At 45.1% G+C, this 26153-nt stretch overlaps 1 protein-coding gene across 4 annotated transcripts in view; it reads right to left on the bottom strand.

The window, feature by feature from the left end:
• The window catches only part of WDR7 (WD repeat domain 7), a 972184-nt gene that overhangs the window by 228500 nt on the left and 717531 nt on the right, over window positions 1-26153 (bottom strand). For all 4 annotated transcript variants that reach the window (XM_069219934.1, XM_069219942.1, XM_069219953.1 and 1 more), the window contains one exon: window positions 25569-25718. In XM_069219934.1, coding sequence (XP_069076035.1) covers window positions 25569-25718 — 150 coding nt within the window. The remainder of the gene's footprint in view (window positions 1-25568; window positions 25719-26153) is intronic.

The following is a 26153-nucleotide window of genomic DNA, read 5'->3' as shown; positions in this document are numbered from 1 at the left end:
CCAGGAGAAAGGATCAGTGCTTAATTTGTGCATGTTGTTTCCGGTGCTGAGCACCGGCACTTACTTTTGAGGGCTGGGGCTTATTCTTTTGCCTCAAGCTTTTGCTGAGAGCAAAAGACACATATGGGAAAGATGGAGAAAGGGAAAAAACGAAAAAGTGGCAAAAGGGAGAAAGTAGAAAGCTGCAACAGTGAGCTGAAGGGGCAGGGAGAGGCCCTAGATGGCTTCAGGATTACGCCGCCTCAGTACTCTGTATTCGCACATTTAATTGCAGCAGCTGCGTGTTTAAGAGTAGGGCACCGGTACCTTTTTATTTACAAATTAAGCACTGGAAAGGATAAATATGGCAGAGCTGCCCCACAATTCAGATCCATACTGCTGGAAGATAAATAATACTGAAGGACTGCCCTGCTGAACCCCTGGTCTTCACCTAAAGAACTGCACTTACAAGGACTTCACCAGCTGCTTCACCAAGAAAATAACTTTGCCTTGCTACTGCGAGTGGACTCTCTTTAAGCTACAGATACAAAGGAGCTGACCAGAGTCCCTTGCATCAAGTCCTGCAGGAACAGCCCAGCTGAACAGCGTCCGGTGGCCATTTCAATTGTAGGCCCAACTCCCAATGAGCAACTCCGAGCTTCTAGAACCTTGGATCAAGTTTGTGGACACTTCAAGGACCCAAAAAGGACCTCTGTAAGAAGATCCAAAAGTTTGGAGAAGTTTGAATCAACTCTATAGGTTCAATAGCTGCATTGTGGGAGTTGTAGTCCCAGACCCCAAAAGGCAAACCAGAGCCTCTGAACCCTTGGCCGGTGCTGTGGACCATTTTCCTGAATCAAGAAACACTTCTGAAAGTAAGTGTAACAGTGTTACATCGGTGTGACCTTTGAGCGCTAGTTTTATTTGTAATATTTAAAAAATTATATCTCTGGATCCCTAAATTGAAATTTTGTTGTTGTGGTGTCATTTCCTATTTTGATAAACTGGTGTTGGATTTTTAGTGTGTGTTGTGTTTTACTTTTTTACTGTTTTGTTGATATTAAATACTTTACACACCTGCCTCCTAGATTAAGCCTAACTGCTTGTGGGCCAGGCTAGCAAGGGTTAAGCAAGGATTAATTTATTGAGACCTTGACTGGACCTAGTGGGGTTTGTGGCCTATTGCTAACTTGGTAAGTGTCCTTACCAAGAATCCACTTTCCAACAAATACCTTTCAGATAACAAGCCAAGTTTGCAATGAAGGTGTTGCATACTCTGTGCAAGGACATCTGTTTGCAATTCATGGTCTGGCATTGAGAAGTCTTGCTTTCACTTTCGCTAAGAAAGACCTCTTTCATGCCATTTAAACATCTGTAATCAAAGGGTAGCTACCACACCTCATGGATGTAACTGTCTCCTAGTTGTTCGAATCTGCCTACAGGAAAATGTTTTAAACACAAAGTGAACTGGAGTATTGAAATGGGCAGATGAATCACTCCATGTATTAACCACACTGACAATGGAATTTCTGCCACAGTAAAAGGCAACTTTTCTAACTTTTAAGTACTGACCATGATGTAATTAGCTTATTTCTTAGCCATTATCTGTAGTTTCCTAGTCAAATTAAATGCCACAAACAACTCTTTAGAGTTACCGTACTGCCAGGGCACCCAGCCATTTTTAAGAGCTGGTAACGTCCAACTCAACTGCATAATGGAACTAAGTTGACTCTGTCCATGACGCAAAAGTAACATGTCATTTTGAATAGTGTCAACTGCAGAAGACACAATTATGTTTAGTGTGTAAATGAGGTTGGACAATGTGTTCATACCATTAACGACAAAGACTAGAGCGGGCTCCACATTTTCCTGATCTTTTTGCCTTAACCGGGATGCGCCCCTTTATTTTGGGAAAGCTTCAAAACTTCATTATATATTGCATATAAGCAAGGTTTTGAACGTGGTTTTCTGGGACCAAACAAGAAATCTTGTAAGTCTATATACTCTGAAAGGAGATTAAGCTCTCAAAGCTGTTAATGTGCAAGATGATAAACATTATTGACTAGTTTGCCTGCGCTCTATGTTGTTACAATACCAGAGTGTTGTGAGGTGACGTAACAAAGGTCAGATCTGCTCACTCCAAAACCCCGTGTGGAGTGAACAAAACATGCATGACAACCAATTGTGGCCACCGGCCACAATAACCACACGTTGGGACCTGACAGTATTGAATTAAAGATGCTGTTCTGAACCCAACCACTGAAGTGTTCTTCAGTGACATTTTAAATCTTTTGCCAATTATCAAATTTAGCTGGTGAAAGAATACAGGGTGCATTCAATTCTGTTATTACTGCCAAGCCTAAGCAACATTGTTTGTTGTACGGTGTCATTGGGAAATATAATTTATAATAGAATAAGGCATGCTCTAACTAAAGCTTCCGTACCCTGTATTTGCCAGTCTCTTGTCCCCCGCACACTCTAAGTCAATCGACTTTGTCCAATATTCATAGACTTCTATAGCCGACTGGGAAACAAAGGAATCAAAATAAGTCAGTTTGATGTCTGTTAGGATATTTTTCCTCCTTTTGTAGGTGGTAATTTGAAATAGTAAGACTCAGCATTTTTATCATCATGTCCAGTAAAATAACAAACATGTTCTACATATGTTTTTGAACTCCCCAATGGTGGAGTTGGACAATGTTTCCATTGTGCATAATTATAAACTATTCCTGGGGTACCAGCTCGGTGCAGAAAATGATGTCAGTAATGGTGATAACAAAATATTTCCCCCTAATTCATTGTTGTCATATAAACTTCTTCACTTTCAGATAAAGTATAATGTTCAAGCTCAGAAAGCATAGAATCAACTGTTTTTACATGCCAGTCATGAGAAACAAATCCGGTTTAACAATATAATTAATAGATACTTTAAAATGTATGGAATTTGAATCACTTCAGTAGGGCAAGGATATTAAACAATAGTTTATCCCAAACAATCCCATCAGGAATGTGAACAGTTGAAATGTTCACAAGGGACAAGTCTCTTCGGACCTTATGTGAAGATAGGTAAGGTTCTAAAACCTCATCCACCAGTTCAAAATCAGAGCATTCAGGAAGATAATGACCATCTATCAGCAGAAAGAAAAAAATGGCAAAACCAATCCAAAGCAGAAAGGTAAGCAAAATCAGAAGTATCCACACATGATACCATGGCTGAACCAAATAGTTATTGTTAGAAAAGGGGTCTTTGGATGGCAGTCAGGTTACCCCCTGTCAAAGCAAGGACCCTCTCTCTAGTCAGGGTAAGTAACACACAATCCAAATTATCCTGTGCCCATCCTCTGGTAGCTTGGCACTGAGCAGTGAGGCTTAACTTAGAAGGCAGTAAAGTAATGCAATAACATATTGCAAACACCACAAAAATACAACACACAAGTTTAGAAAAATACAGACTATTTATCTGAGTAGTTTAAGGTCAAAACAATCAAGGTTTGATAAATACAAGTTGAAATATCACTTTTGTAATGACAGAGTCTTCAGTTCTTAAAAACAACAATGGTCTCTTGCGAGCACAAAGTACCTAGTTTGTGTCTAAATTATCTGCACGGAACCGCAGAGGAGGAGATGCGTGGAAAACGGGGTGGCGTGTGTTGGTTTTTTTACTGGCACACACAGACGATTCGTCGATGCTTTTCCATGCAGCAAGGGCTTTGCGTCTTTCGCAGATTTGGATTCTCTTTGGGTTGTGGGGTATTCGGACACCCCAGTGATGATGCATAGAATCCCTGGGTGTGCAGGATGAAGTCACAGGAGCTGTGTCGATCCTGTGGACGATGCAGGGAAACTTCTTCGCGCAGGAAGTCCGGCTGCGTCGTTCCAGCTCAGCGATGGTCGATCTGGAGAGCCGTGCATCGAAGTTCTGGTCGCAACGCTGGCGCTGCGTCAATCTCCACTCGGGGAGCCGGTTCGGCGATGCAGCGGTTTTCTCGTCACGGTGCAGGCTGTGTGTCGTTTCCAGCAGGCTGTAAGTCGAATTTTGCAGCACAAGGAGTTCTTTGCAGAGATGAAGTCTTTTTGGCCCTGAGACTTCAAGAAACAGGAGGCAAGCTCAATCCAAGCCCTTGGAGAGCACTTCTCAGCAGAGCCAGAGAGCAGCAAGGCAGCAGTCCTTTACAGCAAAGCAGTAAGGTGAGTCCCTGGGCAGTCAGGCAGCTTCTCTTAGCAGGTTGCAGGTTCTGGTTCAGAGTTTCTTTCTCAGTAGGTATCTTGTCAAGAAGTGTCTGAGTTGGTAGGGTCAGAGACCCAGTTTAAATACCCAAATATGTCTTTGAAGTGGGGGAGACTTCAAAGAGTAGCTTAGAAGTTCACAAGGTTCCCCTTTCAGTTCCATCCTGTCTGCCAGGGTCCCAGTAGGGGGTTTGGCAGTCAACTGTTTGAGGGCAGGCCACTGTCCATCGACATGTAAGTGTCAGGTCCTCCACCCTCCCAGCCCAGGAAGACCCATTCAGTATGCAGATGTGTGCAGGTGTGACTGAGCATCCTGTGTTTTGGGTTGTCTGAGTGAAATGCACAAGGGAGCGGTCAACTAACCCAGCCAGACATGGATTGTAAGAAGGATTTAAGTGCAGAGAAATGCTCACTTTCTAAAAGTGGCATTTCTAGAATAGCAATATTAAATCCACCTTCATCAATATGCAGGATTTTCTATTACTATTCTGGCCATACTAAATATGACCTGGATACCCCTTTCAGATCAGAATCTACCACTCAACCAGTATATGAGGGTATCCCTAATGCTATCATATGAAAGAAGCAGGCCTCACAGCAGTGTAAAACGAATTTAGGAGTTTTACACTACCAGGACATATAAACTACACAGCTATATTTCCTGCCTTTTATCTACATAGCACCCTGCCCTACGGGTTATCTAGGGCCTACCTTAGGGGTGACTTGTATGTAGAAAAAGGGGATTTTAAGACTTGGCAAGCACTTTTAAATGCCATGTCGAAGTGGCAGTGAAACTGCACACACAGGCCTTGCAGTGGCAGGCCCGGGACATGGGTAAGGGCTACTTATGTGGGTGGCACAACCAGTGCTGCAGGCCCACTAGTAGTATTTAATTTACAGGCCCTGGGCACATGTAGTGCACTTTGCTAGGGACTTACAAGTAAATTAAATATGCCAATTGGGGATGAGCCAATGTCACCATGTTTTTAGGGAGAGAGCATATGCACTTTAGCACTGATTAGCAGTGGTAAAGTGCGCAGAGTCCTAAAGCCAGCAAAAATGAGGTCAGAAAAAGAGAAGGGGGAAGGCAAAAGGTTTGGAGGTGACTGTAAAGATCACTCTTTCAAGTCTTCATTTGGTATCCACATTTATTGAAAGTAGGCAGCATCATGACATCTTCAGATCAGCTTCCCCTTCCAGTCTTCTCTCCTTCAAAGCCTCCTTCTCAGTCCCATACATTCCATATGATGTCACCACCAACATCATTACATTCCAAACACTTCTCTACAGGATATCTCCACACATCTCCCCCTTACATTACATAATAAATACATTTTTTTTTCTCCTTCTCCCGCTTAAATCCAAAAAGGAAATATATCAATAGTAACTAACACTAAATCTAAATTGTTTCACACAAACATGGAACAAGCCCGTCAATTTAACGATTAACTTTCCATACACTTCCCATGCTCCATGACGAGCCATTCTCCAAGATTATTACATTTCGTTTAACTTCCTTCACTAACTGAGGAGTGGAATATTTGCTATCCCCTTTTACAACAATTCCACCTTTCCTTGTCACCACCCAATCACCCTTTTCTACGTGGCAGCGTTTCACACCCTTTCTCATGTCATAATGTTGGATGTTCTTCCTTTGCATTTTTTCGACCTTCTCTCTTACAGTTTCTCTGTCCACATATATCATTTCTTTTGTTTTTAACCACACAGGACTCTTTCACACCAGGCTCTCTCCTTTTTAAAGATACAATCGGTGACACACCTGTTATTGAATGTGGAGTTGTACGATATGTCCACATCATTTTGTTTAACTCCCTTCTCCAAGGAAGATGACTGGCCAATGACAATTGAATATTCTCCATCACTATACGATTTACCCTTTCTACCAAACCACTGGCCTGTGGACGGAACAGAACAACTCTTTCATGGATGATTCCCATTTTCCTCAAATAATCAGTCAACTCTCGCGACACAAATTGTACACCATTATCTGATACAATAGTTTTGGGAATCCCTTCTTCCATGAAAGTTTCTTCAAAAAATTCTATAACTTTTGAGGTATTTACCGGATCAACAACTTTGACAACGAACCATTTTGTGTGATGATCCACTAACAACATTATAAACCTACTCCTCGTGCCCAACATTGAAACCGGACCAATAAAGTCTACAGCCAGTCTTTCCCAAGGCCTATCAGGAAACTTCATGGGTGCTTCCAGTCTTCTCTCCTTCAAAGCCTCCTTCTCAGTCCCCACATTCCATATGATGTCACCACCAACATCATTACATTCCAAACACTTCTCTACAGGATATCTCCACAGTGACCCTGCAGAAAGGCTATTTCCAACAGATGTTTAAGTCATGAAGAGCTTACATGCTATTGATATAAGTACTATAGAAGATGCTGAAGAATTTTAACAAAAGTCATCAATGTCATCAATGTCAGCAAAGTAACCAGAAGCAGTCTGTGCAGAAACTATAGCCGGTGCAGATGAAAGGAAACTGGAAGATAATAAACAATTCCATCCATCTGTGATACATTTGAAGAGTGCAAATTAGAATTTTGGACAATCCTTGTTAATGAAGTGGGTGGTGACAGCAACCAACTAAAGTTAATTCTGTGTCCTCCCCATGCTCGGGGAAATAATTTTAGCATTGTTGTTTTTTTGGGAAGAGGTACATCCTGAATGGTACTGAGAGGGGTACGGAAATTACTAAGAAGTGCTCATGGTCTACTGTGTAGAGTAGGACACATGGTTTAATTTGACGCTGTCAATTGAAACAAAACGGTTTTCTTTAGAATCAGGCAGCGCTGGTAGAGTGACAGTTGTGGTACCATGTATTCCCAGGCCTGGAACTGGTGCTTTTGTAGGATGTGTCAAACTCCTCCTTCATAGAAATCATTTTGCAAACTAGATTCCCAACTTTAGGAATCCAGCCTTTAGTTGTTGGCGGCAAATACCTCATTCTCAAGGTGGCGGCATGTGTAGGTGAATTTTTCATCACAGAACTGCTGTAATTCCTGCAAGACAGTGACATGTTCATTTATGTCAAAAGATGTTTCTGCCACCACCACACCGGGACCATCAAGATGTGGGACATACATAGGTATCCCATACAGGACTTCATAAGGGGTACATCCTCTCAAAGACCTTCTGGGCAGAATATTTAGTGCTCTCTGGACTCAATAGGGGTGGTAAAGCTAACTACCACCGTACCTAATACTCTTGCTGTTAAGGACTGCTTTAAGTCTCGGTTTTGCTGCTGAACAATAGTGTTTCCCTTGGGGTGATAGGGGGACAAGAAATGCAACTAAACACTCATCATTGCCATGGTGTCTCTGAATGCCCTGAAGGAAAAGGCAGGGCCCTGGTCCAAATGGAATGCTGCAACAGCATATGTCCAGATGAAGACTTACATATCTTTAATAACAATCTGAACACCAGCCACTCATTGTGGCCACACCCATAGAAATCTGGAGCATGAATCAACAGCGACTAAAATATATTTGTATGTGCCATCAGGTTATATGGGACAGTAATGGTCCAGGTGTACACACTGTAGTGGTTTGTTGGAAACCAAGATATGTGCCTGCAGTGGGCGTTTGATGGTGGACCCTTTAATTTGTTGGCAAATGTCACAACTAAGGACATATTGCTTGGTCTGTTTGTATAGATCGGGCCACCAGTAACGTTTTTGTAACAGAGAGATGGTAGCCCGACACACCAGATTGGGCAGAAGCAGTCCCTTCATTTGCTGCTTTGATGAGATCTAATCTCTGGTCTTGGTTGGAGATCATGCAATCACTCACCCCTGGTATTGTTGCAAATGCAATGTTTTGGGCACTTAAGTGGTAGGAATATTTTGCTGGGTATGCTTTAGGTAAGGGCTTGCCACCAGCCGACGCTTTCACAGCAGCCAATGTTTCATCATCCAGTCTTGTTTAGGAGCGAGTAACTGCAGCAACAGAAACCGTAGCTACTCCAGATTTGGCAGGTTCATCAGCCAAACTGTTTCCTACAACATGCATGCCAACACAATGATGACCCAAAGTACATACTACATGAGCCCTTGGTAGCTTGTCTTTGAGATCTGCTACCTTCCTCCACAAGAATTTGTGCCTTATGGTGTTTAGGCGCCAGTAGTGTAAGTATTCATTGAAGGAATGGACACACTAGTACAAATCTCATAGAATCAAGGTAGAAATTTCCGGATCCATGTGTTTCAGTGCTAAGATTAAAGGCTTAAGTTCTGCTACTTGTGCTGTGGAGTCCCCTAGGGCCTGCGTGTAGGTCTGTTGAGGGGCGAACTTGCAGTTCCTCATTACCCCACAAACAGCTGCGAAACCGGCGGAGTATTGGTGTTTAGTACCTGCAGCTGGTTGAGCTGAACCACTGGTGTAAAATATGAGTCAATACTGTTCAAGAGTCAAAATGTTTGTTGACATGGGATATTCAAGTTCATATTGAAGGAATTCTTGGGTCTGAAGTTTTGTATCAAAACCTAATCAACGTCAGTAGCAGCCAGAGAAGTAGCCCATTGACTCCAACGTGGGTGTAATGCTTTTGCGTTTGAAGCACTTGTTCTGGTGGCAGCCTCAAGGGCTGGTACTGGGGTAATGACAAAAATGCATTTCCCTTGAGCTAGTGGTCTCTCCTTTATGACAGCCATCTGGATAACAGCCAAGATGTTTTCTGTGGGTGCAAAACGCTGTTCACCATTGGAGTATAAATGAGATTTGAAAGCTATGGGTACAGTGTCACCTTCACTGAGTGTGATATAGGTGAACCCAATGACCCAGATGATCAAATATGTTTTATTGTCACGTTTAAGTATTTTGCTTCAAGCATGTCTATCTGTTATGCTCTCAGAATGTGTGTGTGTTCGGGTGTTTAATGTTTGTTTGAGAAATCTAGACTAATTAAGTCATACAGTGGTTTTATGCATTGTGCATATTCCGGAATGTAGGTTCTGCCAAAATAGAAAAAAAAAACAGTAATCATTCTAGTTTTTTGATGGTATTTTGAGGTTGTAATTCAATCAATCAATCAATCACAGGATTTATAAAGCGCACTAATCACCCGTTAGGGTCTCAAGGCGCTGGGGGGAAAGCTACTGGTCGTAAAGCCATGTCTTTAGACGTTTCCTTAAAGTTAAGAGGTCTTGGTTTGGCGAAGGTGGAGCGGTAGGGAGTACCAGGTCCTGGCGGCCAGGTGGGAGAAGGATCTTCCTCCGGCGGTGGTGCGGCGGATGCAGGGAACGGAAGCGAGGGCAAGGCTGGCGGAGCTGAGGTTGCGGATGGGGGTGTGGAAGGTGAGTCTTTCATTGAGGTAGGCTGGGCCTGTGTTGTGGAGGGCCTTGTGTGCGTGGATGAGGAGTTTGAAGGTGATCCTCTTCGGTATTGGTAGCCAGTGTAAGTCTCTGAGGTGGGGGGTGATGTGGTTGTGGCGTGGGACATCAAGAATGAGTCGGGCGGATGCGTTCTGGAATCTTTGCAGCTTTGTTTGGAGTTTGGTTGTTGTTCCGGCATATAGGGCGTTTCCGTAGTCCAGTCAGCTGCTGACCAGGGCGTGGGTGACAGTTTTCCTGGTTTCGACGGGAATCCACTTGAAGATTTTGCAGAGCATGCGGAAGGTGGTGTAGCAAGAGGAGGAGATGGCGTTGACCTGCTGAGTCATGCTGAGTGTGGAATCCAAGATGAATCCCAGGTTATGTGCGTGGGTGGTGGGAGGTGGTGTGGATCCTAGGGAGGTGGGCCACCAGGAGTCGTTCCATGCTGAGGGGTTGGCTCCGAAGATGAGGATCTCTGTCTTGTCTGTGTTTAATTTGAGGCGGCTTGATTCCATCCAGCTGGCGATGGCTTGGAGTCCGTTGTGGAGGTTGTTTTTTGCAGCTGTGAGGTCTTTCGTGAGGAGAGGATTAGCGGAGTGTCGTCTGCGTAGGAGATTATGTTGATGTGGTGTGTTCGTGCGATGTTGGCGAGTGGGGCCATGTACACGTTGAAGCGCGTGGGGCTGAGTGATGAGCCTTGGGGGATGTCACAGATGATTCTGGAGGCTTCTGATAGGAACGGTGGAAGGCGGACTCTCTGGGTTCTGCCTGAAAGAAATGATGAGATCCAGTCGAATGCTTTATCTCGGATTCCGGCGTTATGGAGGCGTTTGCGGAGAGTGTGATGACATACCGTGTTGAAGGCTGCGGAGAGGTCCAGGAGGATGAGTGCTGCTGTTTCTCCTTCGTCAAGCATGGTCCTGATGTCGTCTGTGGCAGCGATGAGTGCGGTCTCGGTGCTGTGGTGTTTGCGGAATCCGGATTGGGAGGTGTTGAGTGCCTTGCTGTCTTCCAGGAATCGGGATAATTTAATTAGCTGTTCACGATTTTTTCGATTACTTTGGCTGGGAATGGGAGGAGGGAGATCGGTCGGTAGTTCTTCGGGTCGTCTGTGTCTGTCTTGGGATTTTTCAGCAGGGCGTTGATTTCTGCAGGCTTCCAGCTTTCTGGGAAGGTGGCTGATTTGAAGGAGCTGTTGATGGTGTTGCAAAGGTGAGGAGCGATGATGATATTTGCTTTATTGAAGATATGGTGTGGGCAGGGGTCTGATGGTGATCCGGAGTGGATGGAGGCCATGGTGTTGGCGGTGTCTTCTTTGTTGACGGGGGTCCAGGTGTGGAGGAGGTGGGTGTTGCATGGGGGGTTGTGTTCGTGGGTGATTTCTTCTATCTTTCGACGGAAGTGGGTTGCGAGTGAGTTGCCGAACTCCTGTGATGGCGGGGGTTCGTTGGAGCAGGTCTTGGGAGTAGAGAGCTCTTTGATGATGCCGAAGAGCTCTTTACTATTGTGAGCGTTGGTGTCAATGCTGTTTTTGAAGTGGGTCCTTTTGGTGGTGCGGATCAGTTGGTGATGTTTGTGTATGGCATCCTTGAATGCAAACATTTTTCTAGAAAGTGGGGTGCCAGGCACTTTCTCTCACTTGATTGTTCATATCCCAAAAATAGGACACTTAAAAAAGCAATTTTTGTTTTCTAGAAATTTAATTTGTAGCGCTGTGCGGTGAATCCCAAAACGATGCGATCCACCCTGGATAGATGTTTGTTGAGATCGCTGTCCATCAGATAGATGTCATTGACATAAGACAACATCTCAGGATAAATATCATGTAATATCAATGTTATATGGGCTGAGAACAATCCTGAACTGTTCTTGTACCCTTGAGGGAGTCAACAAAATGTTCTGTGAGAGTAGTGAAGACACTTCAATATCTGCTTTCATGTGCTAGATTTGGGCAGTGTAGGAAACTACTGTCTTTCTTGGCATGGTTACCTCCATTTTCTGCCTGTTGTCAGTGTGTTTGACTGTGCTCATTGAGTTTCTGCTGACCAAGACCCCAGTGATTATGCTCTCTCCCCTTAAACTTAGTTATTTGAACCACATACAGCCTACATTTGGCATATAAGTGCTTTGATCTAAGTCCCTAGTATATGGTACCCAGAGCATTAGGGTACGAGGGGATCCCCATGGACTGCAGCATGTATTATACCACCAATGGGGAGCCCATGTAAAGTGTATTAGTAGGCCTGCCATCGCAGCCTGCTTGAAAGTCTGCATGCACCCTTTTCACTACAGGTCACTGTAAGTCACCCCTACAGGGTGCAATTACCGGTGTGTGAGGGCACCGCTGCACTAGCAGAGGTGCCCCCACAAACTCCAGTTCCATTTTCCTGGATTTATGAGTGCAGGGATGCAATTTTATGAGTGTACTGGACATAGGTCACTACCTATGTCCAGCTACATTATGGTAATTCCGAACCTAGGCATGTTTGGTATCAAACATGTCAGAATCATACCCCAATACTGTTGCCAGTATTGGAAGTATGATTCCGTGCACTCTGGGGGGCTCCTTAGAGGACCCCCAGCATTCCTCCTACCAGCCTTTTGGGGTTTTTTAGGCAGCCCAAGCTGCTGCCATCCCACAGACAGGTTTTGCTGAGGGATGGAAGCAGCTCAAGCCCGGGAAGGTAGAACAAAGGATTTCCTTTGGGAGAGGGGGTAACCCCCTCTCCCTTTGGAAATAGGTGCTACATGGCTTGGGAGCCTCCCCAAGCAACTGGTATGCTTTGAAGGGCACAGTTGGTGCCCTACATGCATAAACTAGTCTACACTAGTTCAGGGACCCCCAGGCCCTGCTCTGGCGTGAAACTGGACAATGGAAAGGGGAGTGACCACTCCCCCTGTCCATCACCATCCCAGGTGTAGAGCTCAGAGCTCCTCCAGGGGGTCCCTGGGTTCCACCATCTTGAATCCAAGGTTGGCAGGGACCTGTGGGAGCATCTGAGTGGCCAGGTCAGGCAGGTGATGTCAGAGCTCTCTCCTGATAGGTGGTCACCTGGCTAGGTGACCAATCGCTCTTTCAGGGCTATTTAGGGTCTCTCTTGGGTGGGTCCTCAGATTCGGCTTGCAAGATTCCAGCAGGACTCCTCTGCAACCTCTACTTCGACTTTTAGCCACTGGAACCCTGACTGGACCCTCCAAGAACCGACAATCTGCATCCACGACCAAAACTTTGCTTGCAACATTGTTTCCATGGCTCCTTCCACCTTCTGCAAAATTTCCCTAGCTGTGCATCCTCTGAGGGCAGCAAGTCTTCAGTCTGCATGAGAAGGAAGAAGGAATCTCCCTTGGAGTGAAGGAGTCACTATCCTGCATCCGCAGGCACCAAATGCAACGACGACCGGCTGCGTGAATCTCCTCTCATCCTGAGCTGCATGGATCCTGCATCAGGGGTAGTGGTCCGGAGTAGTCCTCTTGGTCCTCTCTGCCTGCTGTCCAACTTTGGTGGAGGTAAGCCCTTGCCTTCCCACGCAGGGCAGTATCCCCGTGCACTGCGACTCTTGCAGCTACCAGGGCTTGTTGGCATCTACTCCAAGGGATCTTCAGGCTCTGTGTAGCCCCAGTACTCCTTCCTGTGACGCACAGCCCTCTGCGTGCTTCTCCTCCAGTGTGGGACCCTTCTCCAATTGTGCTCCATGGGCTCCTCTGCGACTCCTGGTCCCTTGTCCAATGGGTCTCCTGTGGGGGCTGCCTTTTCTTCTGTGACTCTCTGCCTTAAAGGGGGTCACCCTAGAACTCCCACGTAGGTTGAATCCTGGACCTTGCTGGTCCCTGGCAGCTCCATGTTTGCTTCACTGCGACTTCTGCCTTTGCCAAGGCTTGTTGGTGGCTTTTCCACGCCACTGACCGACTGCAATCATCTATCCGGCGTGGGACGTCGACTGCATCCTTCAGGAACTCTTCACCTGCTCCAGCGCTGCATTCCTGACCGTCTTCATCCTACCGTCGACCAACTCCTGCAACCACAGCTGGGTGGGTAGTAGCTCCTGCCTCCACTGGACTCTTTTGTGACTTCTATACTTGATCCCACAGGTCTTCCTCTTCAGGAATCCTCCGCTGGTTTCTTGCAGTCTTGTCTGGGTGTTGAATTTTCTTCTTTTCCTTCCTTTTGGGTGGTATGGGGAAAATCCAGTAACTTACTCCTTTCTTCCTGGTCGCAGGAAGGCACTGTGGTACTTGCCTTTGGGGTTTCCCAGTTCCTCCAGCTCCTCTCTACATATTCCACTTACCCAAGTAGGGATCCTGCATTCACTTTCCATTTTTTTAGTATATGTTTTGGGCTTCCCCTAGGGTAACTATTGCCTGTATGCTATTGCTCTGTTTTCTATTGCTATTTATGCCTATTTCTGATTACTAGTGTACATCTCTAGTGTGTTACTTACCTAGTCCTGGAGGATTTCCTCCTTAGTACTTTTTGGTGGTTGTGTCACTAAAAAAAAGTACCTTTATTTTTGTAACACTGAATGTTTTCTTTCATGTGTGTAAGTGCTGTGTGACTACAGTGGTATTGCATGAGCTTTGCATGTCTCCAAGATAAGCCTTGGCTACCCATCCACAGCTACCTCTAGAGAGCCTGGCTTCTAGACACTGCATACACTACACTTATAGGGGGTACCTGGACCTTGTATAAGGTGTAAGTTCCTTAGGTACTCACCACACACCAAGCCAACTTCCTACAGGCAGAAACAACCAATGGAAACAGCCAAGATTGTTTTGTATTTTTTGCGCACTATGTTGTTTATTAGTGCTGTGCTGTGTGCATTTTTTTATTGCAAATGTGCATGCATGGCTGTTTAAGTGTCTGCAATCTAAGACTATATATATATATATGGTCCGGTTTAGCTACGGGAAAAAGGGGTTATTCAATGGAGATACACAGGGTTCAATTACTCCCTGGTACTCAAGCTGTGAGATGATTTCCCTCACTGGTGCTTTAGACTTGTGTTTAATGGGGTACTGTAGTTGGATTTGTGGGGAGGATCTTACTGGTATAATGTGGTAAGGGGAGGCCCTAGCCAATCCCACATAGCTGCAGTACAGCGCTGGAGCTTGCCCAATGCCTTATCCGCGGTGTAAGCTTCTTTTACTGCATCTGGAATAAGGACTGAGAAAGAAGGCAAAATAAAATCTTCTCCTTGTGGGAGCGTACACACAAATTCAGGTGCACAATCTTTTTCTGCGAGGAGAATATCATAACTTAGTGTTAATCTTTCCCAGAAGATGACTTGCGCTATATGTCCCCCTCAATTAGAATTTTTAATTTGTAAACCCTGTCGGGTATTGAGATGCGCCTGTTTCCAGTTTCGACTTCAAGGAACTTGTTATTTTGTGTCACATCCAAAAAGTTCTAGAAGAGTCTGGTGAAGTATTGTGACCTCTGCTGCACTGTTTAGCAGAGTCACTGCCCATGTCCTCTTCTTCAGTATTGTTCTCAATATGTGTGCCAAATTCCCTGCAACCTTTTTTATTTTTTTCAATTGGGGTTTTTGTTGTGGAAATTTCTGTTCCTTTTTTACCAAAACTTCTGATGAGCGTTGTGACTCCTTTTATTGGTTTAAAGTACTTGTTTCGGTGTTGTGGCCGCCCTCCTCTCTGACTGCATTTATTGGGTGATTCCTGAAAGGAACTGGATCGGCGAGTGTCAGTATATTGGTATCTAAAGGAGTTTTGAAAGTTTCCCTATTTCCAAGATTATAGCACTTTTCTGAGGTCTCCAAACGTGGAGATTCTCCTCTTTATTTTTACCTTTATGAATTTTTTTTTTATCAACCCTCTTCTGCTTGCTTGGTATTGTCCTTATTGGATTTACCTTGTAATTGTGGTTTACCTGCTCTGGCTCCCAGACTATCCCGACCTATACTAATATATGTCTCTGAAATAATCTTAGGAAGAGCGCGTTTTTGTTCCTGGTAAGGAACATCCCGGAGCCGCTGGAGTACTGCCAATGCTACTGCTTTCCCATCATGATTACTAATTGAGGAAACTGTGGCAAATTGACCACTAATTGCATCCTCAAGTCCAGGGCTGTGGCTGCCCCCTATTCGTCTTGAATTTGTTTTAACACTTCCGGAAGTTTCTTACATGTTGGAGTACCGTGTGCGGTAGTATACATTGCAGCAAATAATGCACCATGTGTGGCATAGTTATCCACTGAGAGAACCATCCCAAAGGGCAAGCACTTTGTGAGAATTCTATGTTTGTCTTGGAGTCCTGTATCGGGAAACACTGCTTCCAGTGAGTTTATTTTTTTGAGCTAAATAAACTGACCTTTTTCACGTTTGGTGGGTTCTTTACCCATAAATGAATGCAGTCATAGATCAGCAAAGGGCATTTTTACTATATTAGGATGTGGTGTATATGTGGCTACTTCTGGTTGTTTGTATAAAGTGTAGTAGGGCACCTTCAAACCAATTTTGGTGTCCTTGATAAGATAGTGGCATTTCTAAATATGCATAAGGTCTGTATTGTGGAGGTGTGTTTGCTATTGTGTAATGGCGACAAGTGTGAGTGTTTCAATCTCTTGCTGAAAAATTGAACAAGGAACAGAATATTTCTGTTCTGTACGCATGGTGTGCCCTACCACGAATGTAACATCCTCACCCTCTTCAGCGAGTCCATGAGCTAATAGATGTTGTTTGAGAGGCTGTCTCATGTTTACTGGAATTACTACACATTTGGGTTCCACCATATTTTACAATGAAAAGTTCAGAGGCAGAAACACAAATATGGAGAAATCCTTTTCAGGTTCTAGCTTGAACAACCTACAGACTTTGGGCCTGATACAGAGTTTGGCAGAGAGGGTTCCTTCGTCATAAATGTGAGGGATAAGCCATCCACTGTATTACAATCCCATTATGGCCTATGGAGATCGTAATACGGCGGACGGGATATCCGTCAGGTTCGTGAAGGAGTAACCCATCTGCCAAACTCTAAATCAGGCCTTACGATAGGTACTACCTATTTATTTGAGGATATTTCCCTAACACCACAGACATCTCTCTATAAGAAAATGAGGGTGTCTTTAGCAGAGACAGGGATTCTCTGGAGATCCATTAAGTTAGTGCCTGACCAACGTTGGTGGCGCCATGTCGTAGGACTCTTTCCATGGGGGTAAGACTGCTTGGTTTTTGGACGGCAGCACCACCGCGTGAGGGTGACTGAGTCAGTCCCAAACCAACTGGAAGCTGTTGGCCTAACCTTCTTAGCTAGCTAGCAGCACCACATCCAACCTAGAAAGTACAGGTGATTTGTGGCACCCTTGATGCATGACCCTCTGACGCCTCAGGGAAGTCGTGGCAAAAACAGATCTTACCCCCTTTCTCTCATTTGTACAAGTCTCATACATGCAAAGACAGACAAGGAATGCAGGATTAGTTTTAATACATTTATTAAGAGAACTGTATTCTATGATAAAAGGCATGAGTTGCAATTATTAGGAAGATGAAGCATAGCACAATGATTGTGACTGTTAAAGTGAAACATATAAACAGTTCCAGTATTCTAGAATAATCATTAGTATAAAATTCCTACCTACACTTCTAGCATCTAACGTGAGAGCATAGCAGCCATAGCCCTTTCTGCCCCTACTAGTCCCTAGACGGATCTCTCCACCACATACCTGTAAAACAAGCAGGGGTCTGACAGTCATCTATTGGCAGTCTCCTTGCCTGGCTGGAGAGACAGGGCCAAGATCAGCAAAGCTGCGACGAAGTGGCACACAGAATAAGAAGGCTGGCTCGCATGTCCCTTCTAACCTATTGCGGCCTGTTGTGCTGTTTTTACAACAAAACATGTATTATGAGAACGAGCCTGATGTGATAATATGTCTAGGTTTGGAGGTTAGATGAGTACTCTTGTGCCGTCAATACTAAGTAAACTACCATTTACAGCGATGAGCAGAGGCACAGAATGAAATGTCATGCAAAGGAACTAACAACAATGCCCTGAAGGCAATTAAAACACAAATTTTGGGCCAGGTAGTAGAGGAGCTAGTGGCAGAGATCCAGTGCTTGTGTGCTGAAAGATCACAGAGTCAAAGACAATATATTTCAAATATCAAGAAGAGAATCCAGTCTGGCAGTTTGATTAATGTATGGTGCACTTTTAGGGGAACGTCTTCATGTTTATCTGGGTGCAGGTGACTTTTGTGTTTTCTGATAGAATTTAAAATTGTATGATCTGTTTTGTTTTCCTGTCTTTCCCTCACTTCTGCATCTTAGGTTGGAGGCAACATGTTAGGAATATAGTGGTTCATTTTACAGAACTGACAACGTTATAATTAAAACCTTTCTGTTCCGGGTTTGAGACTCTCAGTACTGTTTGTAAAATGTAGTTGTTGGTAACTAACATTAGGAGTGCTTAGATGCAATGTGCATCTAATTAAATGATAAAAAGGTAATGTAGAAACAAGGAGGAAAAGTACAAAGAGTTGTCCAAAGTCAAGTATATGAGAAAGGCTTCTTCTGAGAAGCTCCAACCAGTCCTAAGAACTGATATTTTTGGTAATATCCAAGTCGTCCTGTTGAACCCTAAATGTTCTGCCTTTCCACCTTTTTTTTGTGTGAATTTGGAAAATGGATTTTGTGGGCAATGGCACAATTTCAGAAACTGAGAGATTATCCTGGACTATGTTACACTATGCTTACTCATGAAAAATGTTCCCAGGTGTCTTGAGTGCGTAAATCTGGAAACTTTTTGACACAATGGAGATAAAACAATTTAGTTTGAGAATAATTGCTTGGAACTCTTTAAACCTAACATGCAACATACTATCCTCCTGTGACTATAGTTTTTGAAGTTGATTGTGCTTAGCTGCACAATCATACCCAGACAATTTAGCAACTATCAAGATCAGTAGGGGTGAACCATGAAAAGGACATCTTTGTAAAAGACTGCCTTTATGTACAGCATAATGGCGGTGGGGGTATTAATTTCTGCATATCAGGGAACAGGTGGCTGATCCCATGCAATAAATACATGGATGAAAGTTTGCCTAATTCAGAGCAAGTCATGGGCTTTAATATGCATGAGATCATCAATCCCATGCAGAAGTCTCAAAAATGGGATACTGCACCATTTGAAGGCAACACCCAATCCAAAATTGAAAAAGCAAGGACTAAGGACACGTACAGCACAATGCTGAACTGAATTAACAGATGAGGGACCGGCTTAGGCACAGCCCTAGCCACGGCCTCATCTAAAGTCGTGGCCGGCCCTTCTGTCTTTTTCGCCACCATTTTGTCTACACTACCAACCTCAGTTTGCCCCCGAAAGGGCAATTTAACTGACCACCACCCTCTGGCGTTTTCAGCTTCATGCAGCAAAACCAAGAATTAATATCCGTTTGGTCCCAAAACATGCCAGAGTGGTGGTTTTTTTCAGCCTGAATACCTTGTCATATTCCTTCCATGAAGACCCACCAAATTCCCCATAGGCACCCACAATTCTGTTCAAGTAATAGGACATCCGAAGGCCTCAATCAGGATATTTCTCAAGGAGCACGTACTGATAGATGGTAAAACCTTTAATCCAATTCATAAAGGTCACCTCTACCTTGAGCTTTATGCATGCAAGCCTTGGATTCCGTGCTGTCTTCCACTGGAGATTTCACTATCACGAGTTAAAAACAAATCCGCATAAGCCCCTTTATCTTATCCCTTACCTCCTCTGACAGGTGCAACCCCAACGTGTCTCTGGGCCAGAGCACCTGTTCATGCGCACATAACTGTGCTGTCTCCTAACCTTTGCTAGCTGCAGGGGGCATGGAAGTGCTAGCTGGCATCACCTGCGCAGGTGTGGATGCAGCGCCGACTCCACCCGTCCCCTGACCAGTTGCTGGGGCTGCTGCCTGAGTGCTGGCAGCTGATGAGATCGCCTCCCCCTAACCACTCACGCAAGTCTGCCAAAGTAATACTTTGGTAAGGCTGCTCATTAGTATCCCCCATCCCTCCCCAGGGCAGGACCAGCAGTTGCTTCCTGAGAGCTGCAACCCTGTACCCCACTCTCCATCGCCACCACCATCCCCAGCTCCTCCTCCCCAGTTGGGATTATAGTAGAGGGGGATGAGCTGTGCCCACTTTCACCCCCCCCCCCCCTTCCGTGGCCACTCACTGAACAAGGAGAATGCTACTTTGGGGGGACCCCTGCTCATCTAGGGCACCCCTTCAGTAACTCTCCTACAGTCAGTGTCTGCCCCATCCCCGGGGATGGCTCCCTATGTTCCAGAGATGACAAGACAGACTACAATAAGGCTAGGACCCGGCCCATGGCATCCAAGCTGCCCATGATTGTCGCAATATCTGGTTTGTGCTTGACCTGCTTAGGGGGCATGGTATTTTTCCACGATATAAGCAAAAAACTATAACACAAATACGAATGAGGGTGCCCAAAGAGAGAACCCTGGAAGAGGTGCTGCACTCACTTAGAATCAGCAGGCTAAAATGCCTGGTTATAGCAGAACACTGCCTGGCTTGGTTAAGATAACAAGGAACAAAATTAAGGCTACAGGATAATGGTATTTCGGTTATTACCATAAATGCAGCTGTAAACTCCCTTCTGGGTCAGTCAATACAACACACACAGTGATTTAAAAGCTTACAGCCACTGCCTCAAATGCTGAGGTGTTGCAAACATTGATCTTGCACAATGTCAACTGCAACTTTTAGCATCATAAAAGAAGCAACCAATATTCACCCTACACAGTACTGGAAGTGTCCCCACTTCAAAGACAACAGTTCCTGCCAGTGGCTGATTTAAGTATGGCGCCAACAACATCCCCCGCACACCAGGCCCGCCGGCAACATGAAATACGGTACTATCATACAATGCAAGAGCCAAAGGAAGGAAGAGCTAAATTTAGCTTAGCTGCCAAAGTGTCACAGCCCAACAGCAAAATAGAATACAGTAAATCTGGAAGAAAAATCCCCCTCCCCCACCTTCAAGAGAACTCCTGCAGGTTTTGTCATCTCTCCCCAAGAGGCAGCCGATGATCTGTCATTGCCAAGATAGGGTTGGCATGGCCGGAGAAACAACCGCGGATAGGAGGAATCCTTTTGCAGTCCATTGGAGACTACTGGCAGGCCGAGGGCAGGATGCAAGTGTAATCATCCGGAGAAAACATGTGAGTGGAGCCACATGATCCCAAGCCGAAATGGCTCCAAGAGCAGTTCCGGGCAGCGAGGCTAGCGATGTTGAGTCCGTCAGGGGCAACCAAGGGGCACAAGGTGATCCTTTGCAGGGCTGCCCATGCTTTTATTCTCCCCAGGTCACCCCCGGCGGCCCTATGGCGACTCTGCCAGCCTGCGGCGGCCAATCATTGGGCGCTGGCTTAGCTCGCAAAAAAATCAAAGCTGTGGCTACTGTTGCCCACAGGTATGGACCAGACAAATCTGGCCTCTACCTTTCCTGGTCACCTGCCAGCCTGCAGCGTTGGGCCCCACTTTCATTGTGACTATATCAGGACAGATTTGGAAGAAACAAATGAGCACAATAATTTGAAGAGAGAAACTGTTTAGTAACCTGTCTTCCAGAAGACATGATGAATGCATCTCATTTCAAGGGATAAATCAAGCTGTAATGGTTAAAGATAGAACCTAAATGTCACTTCACTTTGTATTGTATTAATGAACTAGTTAAATCATTTGTCTTTCTAGCCTAACCCTTTATGATCAACTCTCTGGCTTGAAGGAAAAGGAGATTTTGCACTTCTCTTAGGGGATTTGGTAAACATTTGAAACAGAGATAAACAAGCAGGACAACCAGGAATCAAAGCACGATAATCAATCAATCAATCATACATTTGTAGAGCGCGCTACTCACCCGCAAGGGTCTCAAGGTGCTGGGGGGGGAGAGAAGATGCTACTGCTCGAACAGCCAGGTCTGGAGGCCTTTTCTGAAGGTCGACAGGTCCTGGGTCTGTAGTAGGTTGACGGGGAGGGAGTTCCAGGTCTTGGCGGCGAGGTGGGAGAAAGATCTGCCGCCGGCTGTAGTTCGATGGATGCGAGGTGTGATGGCGAAGGTGAGGTTGGTGGAGCGGAGTTGAAGGTTGGGAGTGTAGAAGGTTAGTTGCTCGTTGAGGTAAGCAGTGCCGGCGTTGTGGAGTGCTTTGTGGGCTTGGGTGAGGAGCTTGAAGGTGATCCTCTTGTTGACGGGGAGTCAGTGTAGGTCTCTCAGGTGGGGTGAGATGTGGTTTCGGTGTGGGATGTCTAGGATGAGGCGTGCGGAGGCGTTATATATACGTTGCAGTCTTTTCTGGAGCAAGGCCTTGGTTCCAGAGTAAAGAGTGTTGCCATAGTCCAGTCTGCTGCTGATGAGGGCCTGAGTGACCGTCCTTCTGGTTTCGGTGGGGATCCACATGAAGATCTTGCAGAGCATGCAGAGGGTGTTGAAGCAGGAAGATGAGACGGCGCTGACTTGCTGGGTCATGGTGAGCGATGAGTCCAGGATGAATCCTAGGTTGCGTGCGTGGTTGGTGGGCGTCAGTGCGGTTCCTAGGGTGGCCGGCCACCAGGAGTTGTCCCAGGCGGACGGGTTGGAGCCGAGGATGAGGATCTCCGTCTTGTCTGAGTTCAGTTTCAGGCGGTTGCTCTCCATCCAGTTGGCGATGGCCTTTATTCCGTTGTGGAGGTTGATTTTGGTGGTGGCGGGGTCCTTGGTGAGGGAGAGGATCAGTTGGGTGTCATCGGCGTAGGAGATGTTGAGGTTGAGTGATCGGACGATGTTGGCAAGCGGTGCCATGTAGATGTTGAAAAGGGTTGGGCTGAGGGATGATCCTTGGGGAACGCCGCAGATAGTCTTGGTGGCTTCAGATAGGAAGGAAGGGAGCCGGACTCTCTGGGTTCTGCCGGAGAGGAAGGATGTAATCCAGTCCAGGGCTTTGTGGTGGATCCCTGTGTTGTGGAGGCGTGTGTTAAGGGTGTGGTGGCAGATGGTGTCGAAGGCAGCCAACAGGTCTAGGAGGATGAGGGCCGCAGTTTCGCCTCTGTCTAGCATGGCCCTGATGTCGTCGGTGGCGGCGATGAGGGCGGTCTTGGTGCTGTGGTTGCTACGGAAACCAGATTGAGATGTGTCCAGCGTGTTGTTGTCTTCGAGGAAGCAGGTCAGTTGACCATTGATGATCTTCTCGATGACCTTTGCCGGGAGGGGGAGGAGGGAGATGGGCCGGTAGTTCTTGAGATCTCTTGGGTCTGCTTTGGGTTTCTTTAGCAGGGCGTAGACTTCGGCGTGCTTCCTGCTTTCTGGGAAGGTGGCTGTCTCGAAGGAGCTGTTGACGATCATTCGGAGTTGGGAGGCGATGATGGAGCTTGCTAAAGGTCTCATTATGAGTGTGTCAGTCTTATGGCCAGGATTAGTCGTCCCAGAGGTCTGGCGGCCAAGGCAGCACTGCCGTGAAAAGGCTGGCAGAGAACGGGTGCAGGGGATTCCAGGGGGGCCCCTTCACTTGGCATGGGCATTGCAGGGGCCCCCTGGCCAGCCCCGTCACAATGTTCCCTGTCTGCCTGGCAGACAGGGAACATTGTGACGGGTGATGGTCACTCTACACACTACAGCACTGCTGCCGGCTCTATTACAAGCCAGAGACAATACCATAGGCTGTTTCCCGCTACGCCAGCGAGCAGAAACTGAGGTTCTGCCCGCTGACCCAGCAGGATACTCGTAATGGGTTCAGCATAGAGGCAGCCACAATGGCAGTAACCTCCCCTCTGAATTTTGGCAGACGGGCTTTTCTGTCCGCCGAAATCGTAATAAGGCCCTAAGACTCTAATGTGTACACTAGATGTGGATTGTTACATTTATGGGAAAAGCAAACTATTAAAGGATCAGACAGACTTAATTCAGGTTTGGATACAAAGAAATGCTTAGCAATGTGAGGAGTCACCATGCTAAAGTGAGGAAGACTCTGGTTCGTTGCTAGCCTAGATAAACAAGTCTTGAAAACTTGGACTGTATAGAAGTCAGAAGAACGTAGAGGTGTAGAAGTTGCAACTTTGGTTGTGATAACGCTGCTCGACTGCCACATATGGTGTGGGGTATATTAATATTTTACAAAAAAGGCTCAAGCCAGTAAATGGTTCAGGCAAAGAAACCTTTTGGGCTGTAAGGCTACGATCATGGCCTTCAAGTTCAACACTCACGTACATCTAACAGAAGCAAAATATCCCAGCAATCATCATGGAGGAGCTGTGCACTCATGTCTAAATTAACCTAATCATATATGTTATACCTCGTCATAACAGTAAATGTTATACCTCATCATAAAAGTAAGTGTTTTGACCTCATATGAACATGACCACCATTTGGGTACAATTGTGTTAATTGTGCTTCTCATACCTCGGAGCCTTTATATGAAATCATGAAGAGGAAACTATTTTCATTTCCAAATGATTAACAGCACAAGAATACAAAGGGACAGAGGGATATGTATATATGGCACATCGGCAGATACACTGGTTTATTACTGCTATTGAGTGTGGGGAGGGGCCATATCTCACAAGAGGTGAATTTGAGTTAATCTACTGGTCTGCATATATTGTTTATGCCATGCTATTTTTTCATATGTACTTGTTTTTCCCAAACCGTATTTACCCAAAGCCAGGATGCAAGGGTTTATATTTGTGCAGTATTGTAAAACAACACTGAAGAGGCCTTGTGACAATTATAAGAGTTGTTTCCTTGTGTAAAGCAATTGCTACATGCAGATTTGTGGGGCAGTAAACAGTATTTTTCTTGTGTCCATTTTTTGGTACTGAAGTAATAAACTCAAGTTTGACACTGTACGAAACGTGTGAAAATGTGTTAATTAACAAAGTTCCTCTAAATGATGTATTAATGAGCCACTTTCACTGCTATTTCATAAATATATATAAATCTACGTGTACATACGTATTTTTTTTCATCTTAAGTCAACCAAGGGGCAATGGGTCCTTGCTTGATTTGGTACCGCGGCTATGATCAGTACCATAAAAAGGTGTCAGGGGTGAGAATGGCTTATATTACTACAATGCCAATAGGCTGATCTCTACATTTTCTCACTCTGGGACGAAACAGAGAGTGTATAACCCTGTCTGTGAAAGACTAACTCCTTGTCCCACCTCAACAGGTCCGTGAATGGTAGATTCAAAGCTCTGATGCAAGGTTATCGAACTTTACACTAGTACCAAAGGGCTTTCCTGACATGGTGCATAGTAACTTGTAACCAGGCCTTCTTTTCGGCCTTCTGTGATTAATTAACTGTAGCAGGTAGGTGTAATCCTATATCTCTCCCCTTCATAAGACTATGCTAGTTCTTAAGAGGTGCAAATGTGATTGTAGTGCAAGGTAAACCGTAAGCAACAAGCACATTTTCCATGGAAATTATGTTAACTCTGTGCCCGTCAGCAGCTGCGAACTAACAACATAGGATTTACATTTTGGAACCAATTATAAAGGTAATAATTACATTGTATGAGATGCTGGAACCCGACCTGGGGCATTACTGCCTATGTTTCCACAGTTCTTAGAGGTCAGTGATTGATTTGTAAAACAAAAAGAGCTGAAGCCCAAACTTTTGCTCGGAAGCCCACGACCAGCGATACAAATATGTGGGATGCTGAATAACACGGCAGTGCCAACTTGGTTCCAACTCACGCCTCCTTCCTCCACCGCTAGATGTTTCCTGCCACTTTTTCTCACTCTTGCAGGTTCTTTTTCATCCCTTTCTACCTTTGACACTGTTTTCAGTTGTTCTCCTCCTCTTCATATCCCCCTTTTGTGTTTGTTCTCCCTTTTGCTTCTGGTGAAAGTCTGATTTAGAATAATAAGTGTCAGTGGGCCCCATCTGCAACCATCAGCTCAAAACTGAGCACTATCTGATGTAAGCACTCAGTTTGTGGGTAATAACTGTCAAAGCTTAAGGAACTGAGAAATTATCACGACCATTCCTGTGACAAAATAAAATGAACATCACAAATGCTACATACCTCCACAAGAAGGTCGACAACATCTGAGGGCATTTTTTCTATTAGTATTTCTATGACCCTTAAAATTTCTCCTTTCGCTCGAGCCAGGGTGCTGGTGTGAATATTCTGTTGAGATTGTGTGTTTGCAGCAAGAGCTGTATGCCTATGTACCTAAAAGAAAGAACAATTTGAACAAGCCAACATATAGGAATAACCATGTAAGACATGCTAAAGTTGATATTTTAGCATTCATTTAACTGACTAGACATTAATTATACATCCACATTTACGTAATGGTTTCCTTCAAGAAATCCCTCGAATACATTTTATACCTTATGCATGCATGTTTATTTCATATAGACAAATCTCAGCAATGCCTATGATTACAAGTAATACTATAAGGTGTTCACTTACACAAAGCCTGAGAGAGGAATCTAGACTGTTCTTGGTCTTGTTTTTTACATCAAATAATATTACTTCACTCTTTCTACACTACTAGCCGACAAACATTTCACACACATTTGAGAAGCCCCCGTTTCATATTAATGAAGTTCTAGATCTGTGGCTACAAACGTGGATGTGGTGGCAATATCTCTCGAGCACACC

The sequence above is a fragment of the Pleurodeles waltl genome, chromosome 1_1, assembly GCF_031143425.1.
Source record: "Pleurodeles waltl isolate 20211129_DDA chromosome 1_1, aPleWal1.hap1.20221129, whole genome shotgun sequence".
Lineage (NCBI taxonomy): Eukaryota > Metazoa > Chordata > Amphibia > Caudata > Salamandridae > Pleurodeles > Pleurodeles waltl.
The sequence above is the reverse complement of the archived record's forward strand: the minus strand, read 5'-3'. Positions and strand labels throughout refer to the sequence as shown.